At 49.2% G+C, this 27,982-nt stretch overlaps 3 protein-coding genes across 5 annotated transcripts in view; 1 reads left to right on the top strand and 2 right to left on the bottom strand.

Moving 5' to 3' along the window:
- Positions 1–27,982, top strand: part of LOC138797158 (zinc finger protein ZFP2-like) — a 427,215-nt gene that overhangs the window by 169,606 nt on the left and 229,627 nt on the right. The gene's annotated exons all lie outside the window — the stretch shown is intronic.
- Positions 201–7,591, bottom strand: LOC138797160 (oocyte zinc finger protein XlCOF22-like). Its single transcript, XM_069976985.1, has 5 exons — positions 7,483–7,591; positions 4,687–4,794; positions 4,274–4,438; positions 4,050–4,185; positions 201–2,342 (listed from the first exon to the last, which is right to left on the bottom strand). The coding sequence occupies exons 2-5, from the start codon at positions 4,762–4,764 to the stop codon at positions 1,099–1,101; spliced, it is 1,623 nt and encodes a 540-aa protein (XP_069833086.1). The 5' UTR covers positions 4,765–4,794; positions 7,483–7,591; the 3' UTR covers positions 201–1,098.
- Positions 15,628–27,982, bottom strand: part of LOC138797178 (zinc finger protein 300-like) — an 898,668-nt gene continuing 886,313 nt past the window's right edge. For 2 of the 3 annotated variants that reach the window (XM_069977012.1, XM_069977011.1), the window contains one exon: positions 15,628–16,757. In XM_069977012.1, the coding sequence (XP_069833113.1) occupies positions 15,772–16,757 (986 nt within the window). In that variant the 3' untranslated portion in view covers positions 15,628–15,771. Of the gene's footprint in view, positions 16,758–22,052; positions 22,148–27,982 lie in introns of all 3 variants that reach the window. The other variant, XR_011363898.1, reaches the window with a different exon arrangement.

Here is a 27,982-nt window from a genome sequence, read left to right as displayed (position 1 = left end):
CGGCACCATTACTGACCAGACGTAGGCCCGCACCGGTACTGACCAGTCGTAGGCCGGCACCATTAGTGACCAGACGTAGGCCGGCACCATTACTGACCAGACGTAGGCCCTTCACCGGTACTGACCAGTCGTAGGCCGGCACCATTAGTGACCAGACGTAGGCCGGCACCATTACTGACCAGACGTAGGCCCTTCACCGGTACTGACCAGTCGTAGGCCGGCACCATTAGTGACCAGACGTAGGCCGGCACCATTACTGACCAGACGTAGGCCCTTCACCGGTACTGACCAGACGTAGGCCCTTCACCGGTACTGGCCAGACGTAGGCCGGCACCATTACTGACCAGACGTAGGCCGGTATAAGATCAGCCTTATACCATTACTGACCAGACATAGGCCTTATACCAGTACTGACCAGACGTAGGCCTTATACAAGTACGGACCAGACGTAGGCCTTATACCATTACTGACCAGACGTAGGCGGGCACCAGTACTGACCAGACGTAGGCCCGCACCGGTACTGACCAGTCGTAGGCCTTATACCATTACTGACCAGACGTAGGCCGGAACCATTACTGACCAGACGTAGGCCCGCCCCGGTACTGACCAGACGTAGGCCCTTTACCGGTACTGACCAGACGTAGGCCCGCACCGGTACTTCCAAGACGTAGGCCCTTCACCGGTACTGGCCAGACGTAGGCCGGCACCATTACTGACCAGACGTAGGCCCTTCACCGGTACTGACCAGACGTAGGCCCTTCACCGGTACTGACCAGACGTAGGCCCTTCACCGGTACTGACCAGACGTAGGCCCTTCACCGGTACTGGCCAGACGTAGGCCGGCACCATTACTGACCAGACGTAGGCCGGCACCGGTACTGACCAGGCGTAAGCCGGCACCGGTACTGACCAGACGTAGGCCTTATACCGGTACTGACCAGACGTAGGCCTTATACCATTACTGACCAGACGTAGGCCCTGCACCGGTACAGACCAGACGTCAGCCTTATACCATTACTGACCAGACGTAGGCCTTATACCAGTACTGACCAGACGTAGGCCCTGCACCGGTACAGACCAGACGTAGGCCTTTTACCATTACTGACCAGACGTAGGCCCTACACCATTACTGTGACTTTTCTCATGTTTAACAGGACTTGTTTTATCTGTAAAACATTTCCCACCTTTTGAATACAAATTTGAGTTCTCTCCTATGTGAATTTTCTCATGTCTGACAAGACATGATTTATACATAAAACCCTTTCCACATTCTGAACATGAATATGGCTTTTCTCCTGTGTGACTTCTCTTATGTGAAGCAAGACTTGATGTATTTGTAAAACATTTTCCACATTCTGAACAAGAATACGGCTTTTCCCCCGTGTGACTTCTCTTATGTGAAACAAGGTTTGATGTATTTATAAAACATTTTCCACATTCTAAGCATGAATATGGCTTTTCTCCAGTGTGAATTCTTTCATGCATAACAAGATTTGCTTTGTGTGTAAAGCATTTCCCACATTCTGAACATGTGTATGGCTTCTCTCCTGTGTGAGTTCTCTCATGTCTAACAAGACTTGGTTTATCTGTAAAACATTTACCGCATGCTGAGCATGAATACGGCTTCTCTCCTATGTGAATTCTCTCATGTATAACAAGATGTGACTTTTTTATAAAGCATTTTCCACATTCTGAACAGGAATATGGCTTCTCTCCTGTGTGACTTCTCATATGTAAAATAAGATTTGATTTTTTTGCAAAGCATTTACCACATACTGAACATAAAAATGGTTTCTCTCCTGTGTGAATTCTCCCATGTGAAATAAGCTGTGACTTATACATAAAGTCTTTCCCACATTCTGAACAGGAATATGGCTTCTCTCCTGTGTAACTTCTCTCATGTTCAAAAAGATTGGATTTGTGTAGAAACATTTTACCACATTCTAAATCTGAATACGGTTTCTCTCCTATATAGCCTTTGAAAAGATGTGATTTATATATAAAGCATTTTTCACATGCTGAACATGAATATGGCTTCTTTCTTGCGTGAATTATTCTATGTGTGAAAACATCGGATGTTTGGGGGAATTCTTTTCCACATTCATCACATTGCATTTGTTTCCTCCCTCTGTGCCCCGTCCCTGTGGTCGCAGTGTGTGATTGGTCAGGAGAAGGTTCCTCATGGTCAGGAGGATTATATGATAGATCTGTAGTGTGACGTCCTGGATGTACAGTAAGGGGGAGGAGGGCTTCTCCTGAGGAGCGCTGCTCCGCACCTTCATCCTCTTCTTTATAATTCAGCGATAGCACGATGTTCTCCTCAGTCATCACCCTGGAATTTTCTGTTAGAATCAAAGATGGATTTTAAGACTTATTTCAAACCACAAAGTAGATACATTTATAATATTGTAGGTTGGAAACAAACACAAAGTTAAACTTGAGAATGTTAAATCAGAGTCCCAACAACCCGCTGCAACCGAATGACATACAGGGCTCAGCTTCCAGCACACAGAACACTCCCTCCCCCGGCTGACATACAAGACTCAGGGAGCCCAATCCCCCGGGACGCCTGCCACTAGAGGGAGCCCAATCCCCCGGGACGCCTGCCACTAGAGGGAGCCCAATCCCCCGGGACGCCTGCCACTAGAGGGAGCCCAATCCCCCGGGATGCCTGCCACTAGAGGGAGCCCAATCCCCCGGGACGCCTGCCACTAGAGGGAGCCCAATCCCCCGGGACGCCTGCCACTAGAGGGAGCCCAATCCCCCGGGACGCCTGCCACTAGAGGGAGCCCAATCCCCCGGGACGCCTGCCACTAGAGGGAGCCCAATCCCCCGGGACGCCTGCCACTAGAGGGAGCCCAATCCCCCGGGACGCCTGCCACTAGAGGGAGCCCAATCCCCCGGGACGCCTGCCACTAGAGGGAGCCCAATCCCCCGGGACGCCTGCCACTAGAGGGAGCCCAATCCCCCGGGACGCCTGCCACTAGAGGGAGCCCAATCCCCCGGGACGCCTGCCACTAGAGGGAGCCCAATCCCCCGGGACGCCTGCCACTAGAGGGAGCCCAATCCCCCGGGACGCCTGCCACTAGAGGGAGCCCAATCCCCCGGGACGCCTGCCACTAGAGGGAGCCCAATCCCCCGGGACGCCTGCCACTAGAGGGAGCCCAATCCCCCGGGATGCCTGCCACTAGGGGGAGCCCAATCCTACGATTACTCTGAAATAGTAAAGACATTCCAAATGAATCCTAGATGACTGTGATAAGTGTGTGGCCAGTATAAATATGGTGTCAGAGGGTCTTTGTCTAAGGGGCCATTCACATGTCCATAAAAAAGTAGCATTCATAATTCATTATGATGCCGGGAGCTTCTGGTTTGCAGACTACGGCACAGACAGCATGGGAATGCTAGATCTGTAAGGAACCTTAGATCAATCTTTGTCTTGTTCTAAATACACAATGAAATGGGCTACTACAAAAGGTGCCAATGGGCTACTACAAAAGGTGCCAATGGGCTACTACACAAGGTGCCAATGGGATACTACACAAGGTGCCAATGGGATACTACACAAGGTGCCAATGGGCTACTACACAAGGTGCCAATGGGCTACTACACAAGGTACGACTGAGCACACTGCATATCTATGCACAGGAGGATACAAGCCTCGGATGATACAGAGCATCACACACCCACACCCCACTGCAGCATCTCGCCTCTTACCCGTTGCTTTGCTCACATTATGTACATTGTAAATTTGCTGTATTCTATTGTGCTGTCTGTACAGATTGCTGGAGGAAGAATAATGCTATGGGGGCTCCTCATGGGTTTGGATCCTTCATTCACTGTGGACAATCCCATATATATCACTAATAGGGCCTGTGATATCTGCACCAAGACGTCCCGTATACGGATTACACATGATTATGGCTACAACATGGCTGCCAGTTACTGGGATGAATACTATACTATATATATAAATGGCCAAGAGATCATGTAAGACGCCCCCATGTGGTGAGAAAGTGACAGTTATCTATATACAGGTCTCCTCTTACCTTGTGCTGTGAGGCCGGGCGGCTGATCCTCCATCATGAGCGGCTGCTCCCCCCGGTACAGATCCTTGTGTCCTTCTACATACTCCCACTCCTCCATGGAGAAATAGACGGCCACATCCTGACACCTTATAGGAACCTGACACACACAATGATCACACAGTCATCCCCCCCAGCCTGCTGCCTCCTGGATTACTCTATCATCTCCCAGCATTCCCCAGTGTCACCTCTCCAGTCAGCAGCTCAGTCATCCTGTGGGTGAGTTCTAGGATCTTCTGCTCATGTATCAGTGATGGAGGCTCCGTGATGGGGCCCCGGGCCCTGCTCCGCCCTCCTGACTCCTGGGGGAAGGCCACACCCTCCCCCCATGTCTTCTTCACTATGGTGTAATCCTGGGGATGGAGAGAGACAATGAGGGGACTGAGCCCAGTATTCCTGCCTCCTCCTCACTACAAAGAGGAGATTGTCCCCCTGTATAGAGCTCTAGTGAGGAGGAGGAGGAGACACATCTGGACTACTGGGGTCAGTGCTGGAGACCACCGCACCTACAAAGAGGAGACCAGATCCAGAACATAGAGCGGGGGAGGGAGGGAGGGGCCAAAGAGCCCAGACAACAATGGTGGAAATCTAGAGAAGTTACCTCTCCGGTCAGCAGGCGGATGATCTCCAAGGTGACGTGTAATATTCTCTTACTGATCTCATTCCTGTCCTTCTCCATCCTTGGGGGGTCATTCAGGAGAAGGAGCGTCTGGGGGAGAAGAGGAGACAACTGGAGCACAAGGAGGGTCTAGTCCTACCGAGGCCTTTATGTCACAGCCAGGGGCCCCAAACCATACAGGGGCCACAGCATATGTAACATCCCTCCTCCTGTAAGCTTACCTTACTGCTGGGGTCACACACTGATAGTAACACAATGTAACATCCCTCCTCCTGTAAGCTTACCTTACTGCTGGGGTCACACTGATAGTAACACAATGTAACACCCCTCCTCCTGTAAGCTTACCTTACTGCTGTGGTCACACTGATAGTAACACAATGTAACATCCCTCCTCCTGTAAGCTTACCTTACTGCTGGGGGGGTCACACACTGATAGTAACACAATGTAACATCCCTCCTCCTGTAAGCTTACCTTACTGCTGGGGGGTCACACACTGATAGTAACACAATGTAACATCCCTCCTCCTGTAAGCTTACCTTACTGCTGGGGGGTCACACACTGATAGTAACACAATGTAACATCCCTCCTCCTGTAAGCTTACCTTACTGCTGGGGGGGTCACACTGATGGTAACACAATGTAACATCCCTCCTCCTGTAAGCTTACCTTACTGCTGGGGTCACACACTGATAGTAACACAATGTAACATCCCTCCTCCTGTAAGCTTACCTTACTGCTGGGGTCACACTGATAGTAACACAATGTAACATCCCTTCTCCTGTAAGCTTACCTTACTGCTGGGGTCACACACTGATAGTAACACAATGTAACACCCCTCCTCCTGTAAGCTTACCTTACTGCTGGGGTCACACACTGATAGTAACACAATGTAACACCCCTCCTCCTGTAAGCTTACCTTACTGCTGGGGGGTCACACACTGATAGTAACACAATGTAACATCCCTCCTCCTGTAAGCTTACCTTACTGCTGGGGTCACACACTGATAGTAACACAATGTAACATCCCTCCTCCTGTAAGCTTACCTTACTGCTGGGGTCACACTGATAGTAACACAATGTAACATCCCTCCTCCTGTAAGCTTACCTTACTGCTGGGGGGTCACACTGATAGTAACACAATGTAACATCCCTCCTCCTGTAAGCTTACCTTACTGCTGGGGGTCACACACTGATAGTAACACAATGTAACACCCCTCCTCCTGTAAGCTTACCTTACTGCTGGGGTCACACACTGATAGTAACACAATGTAACATCCCTCCTCCTGTAAGCTTACCTTACTGCTGGGGTCACACACTGATAGTAACACAATGTAACACCCCTCCTCCTGTAAGCTTACCTTACTGCTGGGGTCACACTGATAGTAACACAATGTAACACCCCTCCTCCTGTAAGCTTACCTTACTGCTGGGGGGTCACACTGATAGTAACACAATGTAACATCCCTCCTCCTGTAAGCTTACCTTACTGCTGGGGGGGGGGGTCACACACTGATAGTAACACAATGTAACATCCCTCCTCCTGTAAGCTTACATTACTGCTGGGGGGGTCACACTGATAGTAACACAATGTAACATCCCTCCTCCTGTAAGCTTACCTTACTGCTGGGGGGGTCACACACTGATAGTAACACAATGTAACACCCCTCCTCCTGTAAGCTTACCTTACTGCTGGGGTCACACACTGATAGTAACACAATGTAACATCCCTCCTCCTGTAAGCTTACCTTACTGCTGGGGGGTCACACACTGATAGTAACACAATGTAACATCCCTCCTCCTGTAAGCTTACCTTACTGCTGGGGTCACACACTGATAGTAACACAATGTAACACCCCTCCTCCTGTAAGCTTACCTTACTGCTGGGGGGGGGTCACACACTGATAGTAACACAATGTAACATCCCTCCTCCTGTAAGCTTACCTTACTGCTGGGGGGTCACACACTGATAGTAACACAATGTAACATCCCTCCTCCTGTAAGCTTACCTTACTGCTGGGGGGGTCACACACTGATAGTAACACAATGTAACACCCCTCCTCCTGTAAGCTTACCTTACTGCTGGGGGGGTCACACACTGATAGTAACACAATGTAACACCCCTCCTCCTGTAAGCTTACCTTACTGCTGGGGGGGGTCACACACTGATAGTAACACAATGTAACATCCCCCCTCCTGTAAGCTTACCTTACTGCTGGGGGGGTCACACACTGATAGTAACACAATGTAACACCCCTCCTCCTGTAAGCTTACCTTACTGCTGGGGTCACACACTGATAGTAACACAATGTAACATCCCTCCTCCTGTAAGCTTACCTTACTGCTGGGGGGGTCACACACTGATAGTAACACAATGTAACATCCCTCCTCCTGTAAGCTTACCTTACTGCTGGGGTCACACACTGATAGTAACACAATGTAACATCCCTCCTCCTGTAAGCTTACCTTACTGCTGGGGTCACACACTGATAGTAACACAATGTAACATCCCTCCTCCTGTAAGCTTACCTTACTGCTGGGGTCACACACTGATAGTAACACAATGTAACATCCCTCCTCCTGTAAGCTTACCTTACTGCTGGGGTCACACACTGATAGTAACACAATGTAACATCCCTCCTCCTGTAAGCTTACCTTACTGCTGGGGTCACACACTGATAGTAACACAATGTAACATCCCTCCTCCTGTAAGCTTACCTTACTGCTGGGGTCACACACTGATAGTAACACAATGTAACACCCCTCCTCCTGTAAGCTTACCTTACTGCTGGGGTCACACACTGAGGAGCAGAGATCTCCACACACAACACAACAGCAGTGACTGCCGGACCAGGAGCTGCTCTGTATCTGGTAGATGCTAGAGGTGTAGGACCTGTGATGATGTCACAATCATGTGACCAGTACATGTGGGGGCGGAGCTCAGCAGTGCAGGAGAGAAGAGATTGGGGTGAAGGACCTGGGATCATGTGACAGTAGTGGGCGGGGCTCAGCCAGGAAATTTAGGTCATGTCCTCACTCCACTTATTACTCCCCCCTCCCCCCTGAATACTACAGTTATTACCGCCCCCTGAATACTACAGTTATTACTTCCCCCTCCTCTCTGAATACTAGTTATTACTACCCCTGTATACTAGTTATTACTCCCCCTGAATACTAGTTATTACTCCCCCTGTATACTAGTTATTACTCCCCCTGAATACTAGTTATTACTCCCCCCTGAATACTAGTTATTACTACCCCTGTATACTAGTTATTACTCCCCCTGAATACTAGTTATTACTCAACCCTGAATACTAGTTATTACTTCCCCCTGAATACTAGTTATTACTACCCCTGTATACTAGTTATTACTACCCCTGTATACTAGTTATTACTCCCCCTGAATACTAGTTATTACTCCCCCCTGAATACTAGTTATTACTACCCCTGTATACTAGTTATTACTCCCCCTGAATACTAGTTATTACTCAACCCTGAATACTAGTTATTACTTCCCCCTGAATACTAGTTATTACTCCCCCTGAATACTACAGTTATTACCCCCCTTTATACTACAGTTATTGCTCCCTCTGAATACTAGTTATTACCCCCCTTGAATACTACAGTTAAAACTCCCCCCTGAATACTAGTTATTACTCCCCCTGAATACTACTGTTATTACTCCCCCTGAATATTTGTTATTACTCCCCCTGAATACTACAGTTATTACTCCCCCTCCCCCTGAATACTACAGTTATTACTCCCCCTGAATACTAGTTATTACCCACCCTGAATACTACAGTTATTACCCCCCCTGAATACTGCAGTTATTACTCCCCCTGAATACTATAGTTATTACTCCCCCTCCCCCTGAATACTACAGTTATTACTCCCCCCTGAATACTAGTTATTGCTCCCTCTGAATACTACAGTTATTACCCCCCTCCCCTGAATACTACAGTTATTACTCCAGCTGAATACTAGTTATTACTCCCCCTTAATACTACAGTTATTACTCCCCCTGAATACTACAGTTATTACCCCCCTCCCCTGAATACTAGTTATTACTCCCTCTGCATACAACAGTTATTACCCCCCTCCCCTGAATACTACAGTTATTACTCCCCCCTCCTCCCTGAATACTAGTTATTACTCCACCTGAATACTAGTTATTACTCCCCCTGAATACTAGTTATTACTCCCCCTGAATACTAGTTATTACTCCCCCTGAATACTACAGTTATTACCCCCCTGAATACTACAGTTATTACTCCCCCTGAATACTAGTTATTACTCCCCCTGAATACTACAGTTATTACCCCCCTGAATACTAGTTAATACTCCCCCTGAATACTTGTTATTACTCTCCTTGAATACTAGTTATTACTCCCCCTTAATACTACAGTTATTACTCCCCCTGAATACTACAGTTATTACTCCCCCTGAATACTAGTTATTACCTCCCTGAATACTAGTTATTACTCTCCCTGAATACTAGTTATTACCCCTCCTAAATACTAGTTATTACTCCTCCTGAATACTACAGTTATTACCCCCTCCCCTGAATACTAGTTATTACCCCCCTGAATACTAGTTATTACCCCCCTGAATACTAGTAATTACACCCCCAGAATTCTAGTTATTACTCCCCCTTAATACTAGTTATTACTCCCCCCTAAATTCTAGTTATTACTCCCCCTGAATACTAGTTATTACTCCCCCTGAATACTACAGTTATTACCCCCCTGAATACTAGTTAATACTCCCCCTGAATACTTGTTATTACTCTCCTTGAATACTAGTTATTACTCCCCCTTAATACTACAGTTATTACTCCCCCTGAATACTACAGTTATTACTCCCCCTGAATACTAGTTATTACCTCCCTGAATACTAGTTATTACTCTCCCTGAATACTAGTTATTACCCCTCCTAAATACTAGTTATTACTCCTCCTGAATACTACAGTTATTACCCCCTCCCCTGAATACTAGTTATTACCCCCCCTGAATACTAGTTATTACCCCCCTGAATACTAGTAATTACACCCCCAGAATTCTAGTTATTACTCCCCCTGAATACTATAGTTATTACCCCCCCTGAATACTAGTTATTACTCCCCCAGAATACTAGTTATTACCCCCCCTGAATACTAGTTATTACTCCCCCAGAATACTACAGTTATTACCCCCCTGAATACTAGTTATTACTCCCCCAGAATACTACAGTTATTACTCCCCCTGAATACTATAGTTATTACCCCCCCTGAATACTACAGTTATTACTCCCCCTTAATACTGCAGTTATTACTCCCTTCTTAATACTATAGTTATTACCTCCCTCCCCTGAATACTACAGTTATTACTCCCCCTGAATACTACAGTTATTACTCCCCCTGAATATTTGTTATTACTCCCCCTGAATACTAGTTATTACTCCCCCTGAATACTAGTTATTACTCCCCCTGAATACTACAGTTATTACTCCCCCTTAATACTAGTTATTACCCACCCTGAATACTACAGTTATTACTCCCCCTGAATACTAGTTATTACTCCCCCCTGAATATTACAGTTATTACTCCCCCTGAATACTAGTTATTACTCCCCCCTGATTACTAGTTATTACTCCCCCCTCCTCTCTAAATACTAGTTATTACTCCCCCTGAATACTACAGTTATTACTCCCCCTGTAAACTAGTTATTACCCCGCCTGAATACTACACTTATTACTCCCCCCTGAATACTACAGTTATTACCCCCCCTGAATACTAGTTATTACTCCCCCCTAAATACTAGTTATTACCCCCCCTGAATACTACAGTTATTACTCTCCCTGAATATTACAGTTATTACCCCCCCTGAATACTACAGTTATTACTCCCCCTCTCACTGAATACTACAGTTATTACTCCCCTATCTCCCTGAATACTACAGTAAATGCTTCCCACTGAATACTAGTTACTAGTCCCCTGAATACTAGTTATTACCCATCCTGAATACTACAGTTATTACTCCCCCCTCCTCTCTAAATACTAGTTATAACTCCCCCTGAATACTAGTTATTTTCCCCTCCCCCTGAATACTACAGTTATTACCCCCCCTGAATACTACAGTTATTACTCCCCCTGAATACTACAGTTATTACTCCCCCCTCCCCCTGAATACTAGTTATTACTCCCCCTTGAATACTACAGTTATTACCCCCTTTGAATACTACAGTTATTACTCCCCCTGAATACTAGTTATTACTCCCCCTGAATACTAGTTATTAATCCCTCTGAATACTAAATTTATTACCCCTCTGAATACTACAGTTATTACTTCCCCTTAATACTACAGTTATTACCCCCCTGCCCTGAATACTACAGTTATTGCTACCTCTGAATACTAGTTATTAACCCCCTCCCCTGAATACTAGTTATTACTCCCCCCTCCTCCCTGAATACTAGTTTTTACTCCCCCTGAATACTAGTTATTACTCCCCCTGAATACTACAGTTATTACTCCCCCTGAATACTAGTTATTACTACCCTTGAATACTAGTTATTACTCCCGCTGAATACTACAGTTATTACCCCCCCTGAATACTAGTTATTACTCACCCTGAATACTACAGCTATTACTCCCCCTGAATACTACAGTTATTACCCCCCTGAATACTACAGTTATTACTCCCCCTTAATACTACAGTTATTACTCCCCCTGAATACTAGTTATTACTCCCCCTGAATACTACAGTTATTACTCTCCTTAATACTAGTTATTACTCCCCCTCAATACTACAGTTATTACTCCCCCCCTGAATACTACTGTTATTACTTCCCCTGAATACTAGTTATTACGCCCCCTGAATACTAGTTATTACTTCCCCTGAATACTACAGTTATTACTCCCCCTGAATACTACAGTTATTATTCCTTCCTGAATACTAGTTATTACTCCCCCCTGAATACTACAGTTATTACTCCCCCTGAATACTAGTTATTACTCCTCCTTAATGCTACAGTTATTACTCCCCCTGAATACTAGTTATTACTCCTCCTTAATGCTACAGTTATTACTCCCCCTGAATACTACAGTTATTACTCCCCCCTCAATACTACAGGTATTACTCCCCCTGAATACTAGTTATTACTCCCCCTGAATACTAGTTATTACTCCCCCTTGAATACTATAGTTATTACCCCCCTCCCCTGAATACTAAAGTTATTACTCCCCCTGAATACTAGTTATTACTCCCCCTGAATACTACAGTTATTACTCCCCCCTCAATACTAGTTATTACTCCCCCTGAATACTAGTTATTACCCCCCCTGAATACAGTTATTACTCCCCCCTCAATACTACAGGTATTACTCCCCCTGAATACTAGTTATTACTCCCCCTGAATACTACAGTTATTACTCCCCCTTGAATACTATAGTTATTACCCCCCTCCCCTGAATACTAAAGTTATTACTCCCCCTGAATACTAGTTATTACTCCCCCTGAATACTAGTTATTACTCCCCCTTGAATACTATAGTTATTACCCCCCTCCCCTGAATACTAAAGTTATTACTCCCCCTGAATACTAGTTATTACTCCCCCTGAATACTACAGTTATTACTCCCCCCTCAATACTAGTTATTACTCCCCCTGAATACTAGTTATTACCCCCCCTGAATACAGTTATTACTCCCCCCTCAATACTACAGGTATTACTCCCCCTGAATACTAGTTATTACTCCCCCTGAATACTACAGTTATTACTCCCCCTGAATACTAAAGTTATTACTCCCCCTGAATACTAGTTATTATTCCCCCTAAATACTAGTTATTACTCCCCCTGAATACTAGTTATTACTCCCCCTGAATACTAGTTATTACTCCCCCTAAATACTAGTCATTACTCCCCCCTAAATACTACAGTAATTACCCCCCGTGAATACTAGTTATTACTCCCCCCTTCTCCCTGAATACTAGTTATTACTCCCCCTGAATATTAGTTATTACTCCCCCTGAATACTAGTTATTACTCCTCCTGAATACTAGTTATTTCTCCCCCTGAATACTAGTTATTTCTCCCCCTGAATACTACAGTTATTACTCCCCCTGAATACTAGTTATTACTCCCCCTGAATACTACAGTTATTACCCCCCCCTGAATACTACAGTTATTACTCCCCCTGAATACTAGTTATTACCCCCCCCCCCCCCAAAATACTAGTTATTACCCCCCCTGAATACTAGTTATTACTCCCCTTGAATACTACAGTTATTACCCCCCCTGAATGCTACAGTTATTACTCCCCCTGAATACTACAGGTATTACTCCCACTGAATACTAGTTATTACTCCCCCCTGAATACTATAGTTATGACCCCCCTTCCCTGAATACTACAGCTATTACTCTCCCTGAATACTAGTTATTACTCCCCCTGAATACTAATTATTACTCTCCTGAATACTAGTTATTACTCCCCCCTGAATACTACAGTTATTACTCCTCCTGAATACTACAGTTATTACTCCCCCCTGAATACTAGTTATTACTTCCCCTGAATACTAGTTATTACTCCCCCTGAATACTAGTTATTACTCCTTCTGAATACTACAGTTATTACTTCCCCCTCCTCCCTGAATACTACAGTTACTTCCCCTGAATACTACAGTTATTACTCCTCCTGAATACTAGTTATTACTCCCCCTGAATACTACAGTTATTACTCCTCCTGAATACTAGTTATTACTCTCCCTGAATACTACAGTTATTACTCCCCCTGAATACTAGTTATTACTCCCCCTAAATACTACAGTTATTACTCCCCCTGAATACTAGTTATTACTCCCCCCTAAATACTAGTTATTACTCCCCCTGAATACTAGTTATTATCCCCCCCTCCTCCCTGAATACTAGTTATTACTCCCCCTGAATAGTAGTTATTACTCCCCCCTCCTCCCTGAATACTAGTTATTACTCCCCCCTCCTCCCTGAATACTAGTTATTACTCCCCCTGAATACTAGTTATTACTGCCCCTGAATACTAGTTATTACTCCCCCTGAATACTAGTTATTACTCCCCCTGAATACTATTTATTATCCCCCCTGAATACTAGTTATTACTCCCCCTGAATACTAGTTATTACTCCCCCTGAATACTACAGTTATTACTACCCCTGTATACTAGTTATTACTCCCCCTGAATACTAGTTATTACTCCCCCTGAATACTAGTTATTACTCCCCCTGAATACTGCATTTATTACTCCCCCCTGAATAGTAGTTATTACTCCCCCTGAATACTAATTACTCCCCCTGAATACTAGTTATTACTCCCCCTCAATACTACAGTTATTACTCCCCCTGAATACTAATTACTCCCCCTGAATACTACAGTTATTACTCCCCCTGAATACTAATTACTCCCCCTGAATACTAGTTATTATCCCCCCTGAATACTAGTTATTACTCCCCCTCAATACTACAGTTATTACTCCCCCTGAATAGTAGTTATTATTCCCCCTGAATACTAGTTATAACTCCCCCCTGAATACTAGTTATTACTCCCCTTGAATACTAGTTATTACTCCCCCTTAATACTAGTTATTACTCCCCCAGAATACTACAGTTATTACTCCCCCTGAATACTACAGTTATTACCCCCCCTGAATACTAGTTATTACTCTCCCTTAATACTGCAGTTATTACTCCCCCCCTTAATACTATAGTTATTACCCCCTCCCCTGAATACTACAGTTATTACTCCCCCTGAATACTACAGTTATTACTCCCCCTGAATACTAGTTATTACTCCCCCTGAATACTAGTTATTACTCCCCCTGAATACTAGTTATTACCCACCATGAATACTAGTTATTACTCCCCCCTCCTCTCTAAATACTAGTTATTACCCCCCCTGAATACTAGTTATTACCCTTCTCCCCCTGAATACTACAGTTATTACCCCCCCCCTGAATACTGCAGTTATTACTCCTCCTGAATACTATAGTTATTACTCCCCCCTCCCCCTGAATACTAGTTATTACTATCCCTGAATACTACAGTTATTACTCCCCCTGAATACTAGTTATTACTCCCCCTGAATACTACAGTTATAACCCCCCTCCCCTGAATACTAGTTATTGCTCCCTCTGAATACTAGTTATTACCCCCCTCCCCTGAATACTAGTTATTACCCCCCTCCTCTGAATACTACAGTTATTACTCCCCCCTCCCCCTAAATACTAGTAATTACTCCCCTTTGAATCCTACAGTTATTACCCCCTTTGAATACTACAGTTATTACTCCACCCCTGAATACTATAGTCATTACTCCCCCAGAATACTAGTCATTACTCCCCCTGAATACTACAGTTATTACTCCCACTGAATACTAGTTATTACTCCCCCAAAATACTAGTTATTACTCCCCCTGAATACTACAGTTATTACTCCCCCTGAATACTACAGTTATTACTCCACCCCTGAATACTAGTTATTACTCCACCTGAATACTACAGCTATTACTCCACCCCTAAATACTATAGTCATTACTCCCCCAGAATATTAGTTATCACTCCTCCCTTAATACTACAGCTAATTGATACTTGCGCCCCCCCCCCCCTGTCTTTTCACTTTTATTCCAGAACGCCTTCTGCACGTGTTCTGCTCTCACAAATACTAATAATCTTTGTAGAGAAAAGGTGTGGCACTCACCCTACATATAAGTGCAGACACTTATAGCAGTGACAGCCGTTTCATGCTAGGTGCCCCTCATCCTGGCTGTCGCTGCAGCGTCCTCCCTCTTAGCTGTCTCTGTGAGTGTCTCTACTTACTAATGTGCGATACTCAGATGTGAACACGACCTGATCAGAAACGCAGACAGGAGACGAAAAATAGACACAATGTTTTTTTTTTTGTTTTTTTTTTAATTCAATTCCAATTCCTTTATTATCATATACTGCAGGCATCAAAATACTATTGTATCCAGTAGAAAAGCCGGGGGGAGGGCATGCACAGAAGAGATGGGTGGGTGGTCTGTGCTCATCTGTCACCAGATTCAATGTAAGATATGTCCACATAAACCATTACAACAACTTCTTTCCTGTGTGACTTCTCTCATGCTTAACCAGGCCTGATTTATCTGCAAAGCATTTCCCACATTCTGAACAAGAATATGGCTTCTCTCCTGTGTGGATTCTCCCATGGACAATCAGTTCTAATTTTCTTGTAAAATGTTTCCCACATTCTGAACATGAATACGGCTTCTCTCCTGTGTGAATTATTTCATGTTTAACAAGACTTGACTTATCAGTAAAACATTTCCCACATTCTGAACATGGATATGGCTTTTCTCCTGTGTGACTTCTCTCATGTATAACAAGCTGTGCTTTATTTGTAAAGCTTTTACCACAGTCTGAGCATGAATATGGCCTCTCTCCAGTGTGAGTTCTCTCGTGTGTAACAACATTTGACTTATTGGCAAAACATTTCCCACATTCTGAACAGAAATATGGCTTCTCTCCCGTGTGAATTCGTTCATGTTTCACAAGATGCGATTTACTTGGGAAACACTTTCCACACTCTGAACATGAATATGGCTTCTCTCCTGTGTGACTTCTGTCATGTATAACAAGCTGTGATTTATATGCAAAACATTTTCTACATTCTGAACATGAATATGGCTTCTCTCCTGTGTGACTTCTCTCATGTACAGCAAGCTCCGATTTATATGCAAAGCATTTTCCACATTCTGAACATGAATATGTCTCTCCCGTGTGACTCCTTCTGTGTCTAAAAAAGTTTGAGCTTTTTGTAAATTCTTTTCCGCATTCAGCACAATAAAATATTTTCCCTCCTCTGTGCTCCGTCCCTGTGGTCGCAGTGTGTGATTGGTCAGGAGAAGGTTCCTCATGGTCAGGAGGATTATATGATAGATCTGTAGTGTGACGTCCTGGATGTACAGTAAGGGGGAGGAGGGCTTCTCCTGAGGAGCGCTGCTCCGCACCTTCATCCTCTTCTTTATAATTCAGCAGTAACACAATGTTCTCCTCAGAGATGTTACCGGAGTTTCCTGTGAAAAGTAAATGGATTTAGTTTTTTTTATTTCTCTTTTCTGTGTAAATAAAATATCAGATCATAGAACATTTTTGTTTGGCTGAAAACTTGTGCAGATTTTGCAGACGTGGATTTATGAGAAGTAGAAATAACAAGACGACAGCATAACAAGACTGCTACCCGAATATAGGGGGGAACTCTGCCACAACTCAGCTGTCACATATCATTGTAATACAGAGGACAATACCTATATGGGGGAGCCCCCCTTATATTCCTGTGCCCCCCTCACTATACTGCACTATACATATATACACAGGGGGGGGGGGGGGGTTACTGTAATGTAGCTGTAAGGTGGAGCCCCCCCTCACTATACTGCACTATACATATATACACAGGGGGGGGGGGGTTACTGTAATGTAGCTGTAAGGTGGAGCCCCCCCTTATATCCCTGCCCCCCCCTTACTATACTGCACTATACATATATACACAGGGGGGGGGGGTTACTGTAATGTAGCTGTAAGGTGGAGCCCCCCCCTTATATCCCTGCCCCCCCCTCACTATACTGCACTATACATATATACATGGGGGGGGGGGGTGTTACTGTAATGTAGCTGTAAGGTGGAGCCCCCCCTTATATCCCTGTGCCCCCCCTCACTATACTGCACTATACATATATACACAGGGGGGGGGGGAGTGTTACTGTAATGTAGCTGTAAGGTGGGGCCCCCCCTTATATCCCTGCCCCCCCCTCACTATACTGCACTATACATATATACACAGGGGGGGGGGGGAGTGTTACTGTAATGTAGCTGTAAGGTGGAGCCCCCCCTTATATCCCTGTGCCCCCCTCACTATACTGCACTATACATATATACACAGGGGGGGAGTGTTACTGTAATGTAGCTGTAAGGTGGAGCCCCCCCCTTATATCCCTGCCCCCCCCCCTCACTATACTGCACTATACATATATACACAGGGGGGGGTTACTGTAATGTAGCTGTAAGGTGGAGCCCCCCCTTATATCCCTGTACCCCCTCACTATACTGCACTATACATATATACACAGGGGGGGGGTGTTACTGTAATGTAGCTGTAAGGTGGAGCCCCCCCTTATATCCCTGTGCCCCCCCTCACTATACTGCACTATACATATATACACAGGGGGGGGGGTGTTACTGTAATGTAGCTGTAAGGTGGAGCCCCCCCTTATATCCCTGCCCCCCCCCTCACTATACTGCACTATACATATATACACGGGGGGGGGGGGTGTTACTGTAATGTAGCTGTAAGGTGGAGCCCCCCCCTTATATCCCTGTGCCCCCCCTCACTATAGTGCACTATACATATATACACGGGGGGGGGGGGGTGTTACTGTAATGTAGCTGTAAGGTGGAGCCCCCCCCTTATATCCCTGCCCCCCCCTCACTATACTGCACTATACATATATACACAGGGGGGGGGGTACTGTAATGTAGCTGTAAGGTGGAGCCCCCCTTATATCCCTGTGACCCCCCCACTATACTGCACTATACATATATACACAGGGGGGGGGGTGTTACTGTAATGTAGCTGTAAGGTGGAGCCCCCCCTTATATCCCTGCCCCCCCTCACTATACTGCACTATACATATATACACAGGGGGGGTGGGGGTGTTACTGTAATGTAGCTGTAAGGTGGAGCCCCCCCCTTATATCCCTGCCCCCCCCCTCACTATACTGCACTATACATATATACACAGGGGGAGGGGGGGTTACTGTAATGTAGCTGTAAGGTGGAGCCCCCCTTATATCCCTGTGACCCCCCCACTATACTGCACTATACATATATACACAGGGTGGGGGGTGTTACTGTAATGTAGCTGTAAGGTGGAGCCCCCCTTATATCCCTGTGCCCCCCCCTCACTATACTGCACTATACATATATACACAGGGGGGGGGTGTTACTGTAATGTAGCTGTAAGGTGGAGCCCCCCCTTATATCCCTGCCCCCCCTCACTATACTGCACTATACATATATACACAGGGGGGGTGTTACTGTAATGTAGCTGTAAGGTGGAGCCCCCCCTTATATCCCTGCCCCCCCTCACTATACTGCACTATACATATATACACAGGGGGAGGGGGTTACTGTAATGTAGCTGTAAGGTGGAGCCCCCCCGTATATCCCTGTGCCCCCCCCTCACTATACTGCACTATACATATATACACAGGGGGGGGGGGGTTACTGTAATGTAGCTGTAAGGTGGGGCCCCCCCCTTATATCCCTGTGCCCCCCCTCACTATACTGCACTATACATATATACACAGGGGGGGGGTGTTACTGTAATGTAGCTGTAAGGTGGAGCCCCCCCTTATATCCCTGCCCCCCCTCACTATACTGCACTATACATATATACACAGGGGGGGGGGGTTACTGTAATGTAGCTGTAAGGTGGAGCCCCCCCTTATATCCCTGCCCCCCCTCACTATACTGCACTATACATATATACACAGGGGGGGGTTACTGTAATGTAGCTGTAAGGTGGAGCCCCCCCTTATATCCCTGTGCCCCCCCCTCACTATACTGCACTATACATATATACACAGGGAGGGGGTGTTACTGTAATGTAGCTGTAAGGTGGAGCCCCCCCTTATATCCCTGCCCCCCTCACTATACTGCACTATACATATATACACAGGGGGGTGTTACTGTAATGTAGCTGTAAGGTGGAGCCCCCCCTTATATCCCTGCCCCCCCCTCACTATACTGCACTATACATATATACACAGGGGGGGGGTGTTACTGTAATGTAGCTGTAAGGTGGAGCCCCCCCTTATATCCCTGCCCCCCCCTCACTATACTGCACTATACATATATACACAGGGGGGGGGTTACTGTAATGTAGCTGTAAGGTGGAGCCCCCCCTTATATCCCTGTGCCCCCCCTCACTATACTGCACTATACATATATACACAGGGGGGGGGGGGTGTTACTGTAATGTAGCTGTAAGGTGGAGCCCCCCCTTATATCCCTGCCCCCCCTCACTATACTGCACTATACATATATACACAGGGGGGGGTTACTGTAATGTAGCTGTAAGGTGGAGCCCCCCCTTATATCCCTGTGCCCCCCCCCCTCACTATACTGCACTATACATATATACACAGGGGGGGGTGTTACTGTAATGTAGCTGTAAGGTGGAGCCCCCCCTTATATCCCTGCCCCCCCATCACTATACTGCACTATACATATATACACAGGGGGGGGGGGGGGTTACTGTAATGTAGCTGTAAGGTGGAGCCCCCCCTTATATCCCTGCCCCCCCCTCACTATACTGCACTATACATATATACACGGGGGGGGGGGGGTGTTACTGTAATGTAGCTGTAAGGTGGAGCCCCCCCTTATATCCCCCCCTCACTATACTGCACTATACATATATACACAGGGGGGGGGGGTGTTACTGTAATGTAGCTGTAAGGTGGAGCCCCCCCTTATATCCCTGTGCCCCCCCCTCACTATACTGCACTATACATATATACACAGGGGGGGGGGGGTGTTACTGTAATGTAGCTGTAAGGTGGAGCCCCCCCTTATATCCCTGCCCCCCCCCCTCACTATACTGCACTATACATATATACACAGGGGGGGGTTACTGTAATGTAGCTGTAAGGTGGGGCCCCCCCTTATATCCCTGCCCCCCCTCACTATACTGCACTATACATATATACACGGGGGGGGGGGTTACTGTAATGTAGCTGTAAGGTGGAGCCCCCCCTTATATCCCCCCCCCCTCACTATACTGCACTATACATATATACACGGGGGGGGGTTACTGTAATGTAGCTGTAAGGAGGAGCCCCCCCTTATATCCCTGCCCCCCCTCACTATACTGTACTATACATATATACACAGGGGGGGGGGGGGTTACTGTAATGTAGCTGTAAGGTGGAGCCCCCCCTTATATCCCTGTGACCCCCCCCCCTCGCTATACTGCACTATACATATATACAGGGGGGGGGTACTGTAATGTAGCTGTAAGGTGGAGCCCCCCCTTATATCCCTGCCCCCCCCTCACTATACTGCACTATACATATATACACAGGGGGGGGGGGGGGGTTACTGTAATGTAGCTGTAAGGTGGAGCCCCCCCTTATATCCCTGTGCCCCCCCTCACTATACTGTACTATACATATATACACAGGGGGGGTGTTACTGTAATGTAGCTGTAAGGTGGAGCCCCCCCTTATATCCCTGCCCCCCCTCACTATACTGCACTATACATATATATATACAGGGGGGGGGGTGTTACTGTAATGTAGCTGTAAGGTGGAGCCCCCCCTTATATCCCTGCCCCCCCTCACTATACTGCACTATACATATATACACAGGGGGGGGGGGGTGTTACTGTAATGTAGCTGTAAGGTGGAGCCCCCCCTTATATCCCTGCCCCCCCTCACTATACTGCACTATACATATATACACGGGGGGGGGGGTTACTGTAATGTAGCTGTAAGGTGGAGCCCCCCCTTATATCCCTGCCCCCCCCCCTCACTATACTGCACTATACATATATACATGGGGGGGGGGTTACTGTAATGTAGCTGTAAGGTGGAGCCCCCCCTTATATCCCTGCCCCCCCTCACTATACTGCACTATACATATATATATACAGGGGGGGGGGTGTTACTGTAATGTAGCTGTAAGGTGGAGCCCCCCCTTATATCCCTGTGCCCCCCCTCACTATACTGTACTATACATATATACACAGGGGGGGGGTGTTACTGTAATGTAGCTGTAAGGTGGAGCCCCCCCTTATATCCCTGTGCCCCCCCTCACTATAGTGCACTATACATATATACACAGGGGGGGGGGTTACTGTAATGTAGCTGTAAGGTGGAGCCCCCCCTTATATCCCTGCCCCCCCTCACTATACATATATACACAGGGGGGGGGGGGGGTTACTGTAATGTAGCTGTAAGGTGGAGCCCCCCCTTATATCCCTGTGTAACTCCATCCTCCCCTACCTGGTATAGCAGCTGCCGGCGCCTCCTCCTCCTTCACCTCACTCATACACGGGGGATCGCCCCTCACCCTCTCTTCTTCTGCTTCATCCTCCACTTTAATATTAGTCACCTGATCTCCCCCCTGATGGGACATATAGAACAATTCAGTACAATCCAGCAGACAGGAGGGAAAATCTAACACATCAACATAAGAAACCAGCAACATGTATCTATCAGCCTCATCACATCTATGAGTGCAGGAGCAACAACCACCAGCACCGGGGGGCGCTATAGAGATATAGTGCTATAGCATCAGCCTCATCTACCTGCTGATTGTCTGCTGGGACATTTCCCTCTGGACAGTCCTGGGAATACAGAGGACAGGGACACCTCTCTGGTGGATTCCTGTCACTGCCTCCATCTGTAGGGAACACACAGGGAGACAATCCATTATACACTGCTACATGTCATCAGGAGGAGGAGGAGGAGGGGAGGAGGAGGATGGGAGGAGGAGGAGGAGGATGGGGGGGAGGAGGAGGATGGGAGGAAGAGGAGGGAGATGGGAGGAGGAGGAGGATGGGGGGAGGAGGAGGAGGATGGGAGGAGGAGGATGGGAGGAGGAGGATGGGAGGAGGAGGATGGGAGGAGGAGGGGAGGAGGAGGATGGGGGGAGGAGGAGGATGGGAGGATGGGGGGAGGAGGATGGGAGGAGGATGGGAGGATGGGGGGAGGAGGATGGGAGGGGGAGGAGGATGGGAGGAGGAGGAGGAGGAGGATGGGAGGAGTAGGATGAGAGGAGGAAGATGGGAGGAGGAGGAGGAAGATGGGAGGAGGAGGAGGGGGATGGGAGGCTGAGGATGGGAGGAGGAAGAGGATGGGAGGAGGAGGAGGATGGGGGGAGGAGGATAAGCGGAGGATGGGAGGAGGAGGAGGAAGAGGATGGGAGAAGGATGGGAGGAGGATGGGGAGGATGATGGGAGGAGGATAGGAGGAGGATGGGAGGAGGATGGGAGGAGGTGTAGGACGAGGAGGAGGGGGGTGGGAGGAGTAGGATGGGAAGAGGATAGAAGGATGGGAGGAAGAGGAGGATGGGAAGAGGATAGGAGGAGTAGGATGGGAGGAGGAGGATTGGAGGAGGATGATGGGAGGAGGAGGAGGAAGAGGATGGGAGTAGCGGAGGATGATGGGAGGAGGGGGAGGATGATGGGTGGAGGAGAATGGGAGGAGTAGTAGGATGGGAGGAGGAGTAGTAGGATGGGAGGAGGAGTAGGAGGATGGGAGGAGGAGTAGGAGGATGGGAGGATGATGGGAGGAGGAGGATGAGAGGAGGGGGAGGAGGATGGGAGGAGAGGAGGATGATGGGAGGAGGGGGAGGAGGATGGGAGGAGAGGAGGATGATGGGAGGAGAGGAGGATGATGGGAGGAAGGGGAGGATGATGGGTGGCGGAGCGGAGGATAATGGGAGGAGGAGGAGTAGCGGAGAATAATGGCAGGAGCGGAGGATGTTGGGATGAGGAGGATGGGAGGAGGAGGAGCAAAGGATGATGGGAGGAGGAGTAGCAGAGGATGATGGAAGGAGGAGGATGGGGGGAGGATGATGGGAGGAGGAGGATGGGAGGAAGAAAAGAAGCGGAGGAGGATAGGAGGAGGAGGAGGGGGATGATGGGAGGAGGTGTAGCAGAGGATGATGGGAGGAGGATGGGAGGAGGAGGATGAGAGGAGGGGGAGGAGGATGGGAGGGGAGGAGGATGGGAGGAGAGGAGGATAATGGGAGGAGGGGGAGTATGTTGTGTGGAGGATGATGGGAGGAGGATGGGAGGAGAGGAGGATGATGGGAGGATGGGGAGGATGATGGGAGGAGGAGGAAGAGGATGGCAGGAGCGCAGGATGATGGGAGGAGGGGGAGGATGATGGTTGGAGGAGGAGCCGAGGATGATGGGTGGAGGAGGAGCCGAGGATGATGGGAGGAGGAGGAGTAGCAGCAGAGAATGATGGCAGAAGCGGAGGAAGGTGGGAGGAGGAGGATGGGATGAGGAGGATGGGAGGAGGAGGAGCAAAGGATGATGGGAAGAGGAGTAGCAGAGGATGATGGGAGGAGGAGGATGATGGGAGGAGGAGGATGGGGGGAGGAGGATAGGAGGAGGAGGATGGGAGGAGGTGTAGGAGGAGGGGGATGGGAGGAGGAGGAGGATGGGAAGAGGATATGAGGAGAAGGATGGGAGGAGTATGGGAGGAAGAGGAGCAGAGCAGGATGGGAGGAGGACGACAAAGGGAGGAGGAGGAAGAGGATGGGAGTAGCGGAGGATGATGGGAGGAGGAGGAGTAGCAGCAGAGAATGATGGCAGGAGCGGAGGATGGTGGGAGGAGGAGGATGGGATGAGGAGGATGGGAGGAGGAGGAGCAAAGGATGATGGGAGGAGGAGGATGGGAGGATGATGGGAAGAGGAGGATGGGAGGAAGAAAAGAAGCAGAGAGGATAGGAGGAGGAGGATGGGAGGAGGTTTAGGAGGAGGAGGATGGGAGGAGGAGGATGTGTGGAGGATGAGAGGAGGAGCAGGAGGAGGATGGGAGAAGGATGGGAGGAGGAGGAGGAGAATGGGAGGAGGAGGATGGGAGAAGGATGGGAGGAGGAGGAGAATGGGAGGAAGAGGAGCAGAGCAGGATGGGAGGACGATGATGGGAGGAGGAGGAAGAGGATGGGAGGAGGGGAAGGATGATGGGTGGAGGAGGAGCCGAGGAGCATGAGAGGAGGAGGAAGGGAGGAGGATGGGAGGAGCGGAGAATGATGGGAGGAGGAGGATGGGAGGAGGAGGATGATGGGAGGAGGAGTAGCAGAGGATGATGGGAGGAGGAGGAGGATGAGAGGAGGAGTAGCAGAGGATGATGGGAGGAGGAGGAGGATGGGAGGAGGAGGAGGAGAAGGAGGATGGGAGGAGGAAGATGGGAGGATGATGGGAGGAGGACGATGGGAGGAGGAGGAAGAGGAATGGAGTAGCGGAGGATGATGGGAGGAGGGGGAGGAGGAGGAGTAGGAGGATGGGAGGGGGATGGGAGGAGGAGTAGGAGGATGGGAGGGGGATGGGAGGAGGAGTAGGAGGAGGAGGATGGGAGGAGGAGGAGGAGGATGGGAGTATTAGGAGGATGGGAGTAGTAGGAGGATAGGAGGAGGAGGAAGATGGAAGGAGGAGTAGGAGGATGGGAGAAGGATGGGAGGAGAAGGAGTGGAGGATGATGGGAGGAGGAGTAGCAGAGGATGATGGGAGGAGGAGCATGAGAGGAGGGGGAGGAGGATGGGAGGAGAGGATAGGAGGAGGAGGAGGAAGAGGATGGGAGGAGCGGAGGATGATGGGAGGAGGGCGAGGATGATGGGTGGAGGAGGATGGGAAGAGGAGTAGGAGGATGGGAGGAGGAGGAGGAGGATGGGAGGAGGATGGGAGGAGGAGGAAGATGGAAGGAGGAGTAGGAGGATGGGAGAAGGATGGGAGGAGAAGGAGTGGAGGATGATGGGAGGAGGAGTAGCAGAGGATGATGGGAGGAGGAGCATGAGAGGAGGGGGAGGAGGATGGGAGGAGAGGATAGGAGGAGGAGGAGGAAGAGGATGGGAGGAGCGGAGGATGATGGGAGGAGGGCGAGGATGATGGGTGGAGGAGGATGGGAAGAGGAGTAGGAGGATGGGAAGAGGAGGAGGAGGATGGGAGGAGGATGGGAGGAGGAGGAAGGGAGAAGGAGGAGGGGAGGAGAAGGAGGAGGGGAGGATGATGGGAGGAGGAGTAGCAGAGGATGATGGGAGGAGGGGGAGTATGATGGCAGGGGGAGGATGGGAGGAGGAGGAAGATGATGGGAGGAGCGGAGGATGATAGGAGGAGGGCGAGGATGATGGGTGGAGGAGGATGGGAAGAGGAGTAGGAGGATGGGAGGAGGAGGAGGATGGGAGGAGGAGAGGATGGGAGGAGGAGGTGGATGGGAGGAGGAGGTGGATGGGAGGAGGAGGAGGAAGGGAGAAGGAGGATGGGAGGAGGAGGAACGGAGGATGATGGGAGGAGGAGTAGCAGAGGATGATGGGAGGAGGAGGATGGGAGGAGTAGGAGGATGGGAGGAGGAAGATGGGAGTAGAGAAGGAAGAGCGGAGGATGGGAGGAGGAGGAGCAGAGGAGCATGGGAGGAGGAGGAAGGGAGGAGGATGGGAGTAGCGGAAGATGATGGGAGAAGGAGTAGCAGAGAATGATGGGAGGAGGAGGATGAGAGGAGGGGGAGGAGGATGGGAGGAGAGGAGGATGATGGGAGGAGGAGGAGGAAGATGTGAGGAGGGGGAGGATGATGGGAGGAGGAGGAAGAGGATGGGAGGATGATGGGAGGAGGGGGAGGATGATGGGTGGAGGGGGAGCCAAGAAGCATGGGAGGAGGAGGAAGGGAAGAGGATGATGGGAGGAGGACAAGGAGCGGAGGATGATGGGAGGAGGAGTAGCAGAGAATGATGGGAGGAGTGGAGGAGGATGGGATGAGGAGGATGAGAGGAGGATGGGAGGAGGAGGATGAGAGGAGGATGGGAGGAGGAGTAGCAGAGAATAATGGGAGGAGTGGAGGAGGATGGAATGAGGAGGATGAGAGGAGGATGGGAGGAGGAGGATGAGTAGCAGAGAATGATGGGAGGAGTGGAGGAGGATGGGATGAGGAGGATGGGAGGAGGAGGAGCGGAGGATGATGCGAGGAGCGGAGGATGATGGGAGGAGGAGGATGAGAGGAGGGGGAGAAGGATGGGAGGAGGGGGAGGAGGATGGGAGGAGAGGAGGATGATGGTAGGAGGGGGAGGATGATGATGGGAAGAGGAGGAGGATGGGATGAGGAGGATGGGAGGAGGTGGATTGGAGGAGAAAGAGCGGAGGATGATGGGAGGAGGAGGAGCAGAGGATGATAAGAGGAGCGGAGAATGATGGGAGGAGGATGAGAGGAGGGGGAGGAGGATGGGAGGAGAGGAGGATGATGGGAGGAGGGGTAGGATGATGATGGGAGGAGGAGGATGGGAGAAGGAGGAGGATGGGAGGAGGAGGAGGAGGATGGGAGGAGGAGGAACGGAGGATGATGGGAGGAGGAGTAGCAGAGGATGATGGGAGGAGGAGGAGGATGGGAGGAGGAGGAGGAGGATGGGAGGAGGGGGAGGAGGATGGGAGGAGAGGAGGAGGATGGGAGGAGGGGGAGTATGATGGGAGGAGGAGGATGTGAGGAGAGGAGGATGATGGGAGGAGAGGAGGATGATGGGAGGAGGAGGAAGAGCGGAGGATGATGGGTGGAGGAGGAGCAGAGGAGCATGGGAGGAGGAGGAAGGGAGGAGGATGGGAGTATCGGAGGATGATGGGAGAAGGAGTAGCAGAGAATGATGGGAGGAGCGGAGGATGATGGGAGGAGGATTAGCAGAGAATGATGGGAGGAGTGGAGGAGGATGGGATGAGGAGGATGAGAGGAGGATGGGATGAGGAGGATGAGAGGAGGATGGGAGGAGGAGGATGAGAGGAGGATGGGAGGAGGAGTAGCAGAGAATGATGGGAGGAGTGGAGGAGGATGGGATGAGGAGGATGAGAGGAGGATGGGAGGAGGAGGATGAGAGGAGGATGGGAGGAGGAGTAGCAGAGAATGATGGGAGGAGTGGAGGAGGATGGGAGGAGGAGGAGCCGAGGATGATGGGAGGATGAGGGGAGGAAGAGGATGGGAGGATGAGGGGAGGAAGAGGATGGGAGGAGGAGTAGCAGAGGATGATGCAAGGAGGGGAGCATGATGGGAGGAGGAGGATGAGAGGAGGGGGAGAAGGATGGGAGGAGAGGAGGGGGAGAAGGATGGGAGGAGAGGAGGATGATGGGAGGAGGGGGAGGATGATGGGAGGGGGAGGATGGGAGGAGGAGGATGGGAGGAGAGGAGGATGATGGGAGGAGGGGTAGGATGATGATGGGAGGAGGATGGGAGGAGTGGATGATGATGGGATGAGGAGGAGCGGAGGATGATGGGAGGAGGAGTAGCAGAGGATGATGGGAGGAGCGGAGAATGATGGGAGGAGGATGAGAGGAGGGGGAGGAGGATGGGAGGAGAGGAGGATGATGGGAGGAGGGGTAGGATGATGATAAGAGGAGGATGGGAGGAGTGGATGATGATAGGAGGAGGAGGAGCGGAGGATGATGGGAGGAGGAGTAGCAGAGGATGATGGGAGGAGCGGAGAATGATGGGAGGAGGATGGGAGGAGAGGAGGATGATGGGAGGAGGATGGGAG

This window comes from Dendropsophus ebraccatus, chromosome 7 (assembly GCF_027789765.1).
Source record: "Dendropsophus ebraccatus isolate aDenEbr1 chromosome 7, aDenEbr1.pat, whole genome shotgun sequence".
In the NCBI taxonomy this organism is placed as follows: Eukaryota; Metazoa; Chordata; class Amphibia; order Anura; family Hylidae; genus Dendropsophus; species Dendropsophus ebraccatus.
Note: the sequence above shows the minus strand (reverse complement) of the source record. Positions and strands in the feature narration are given on the sequence as shown.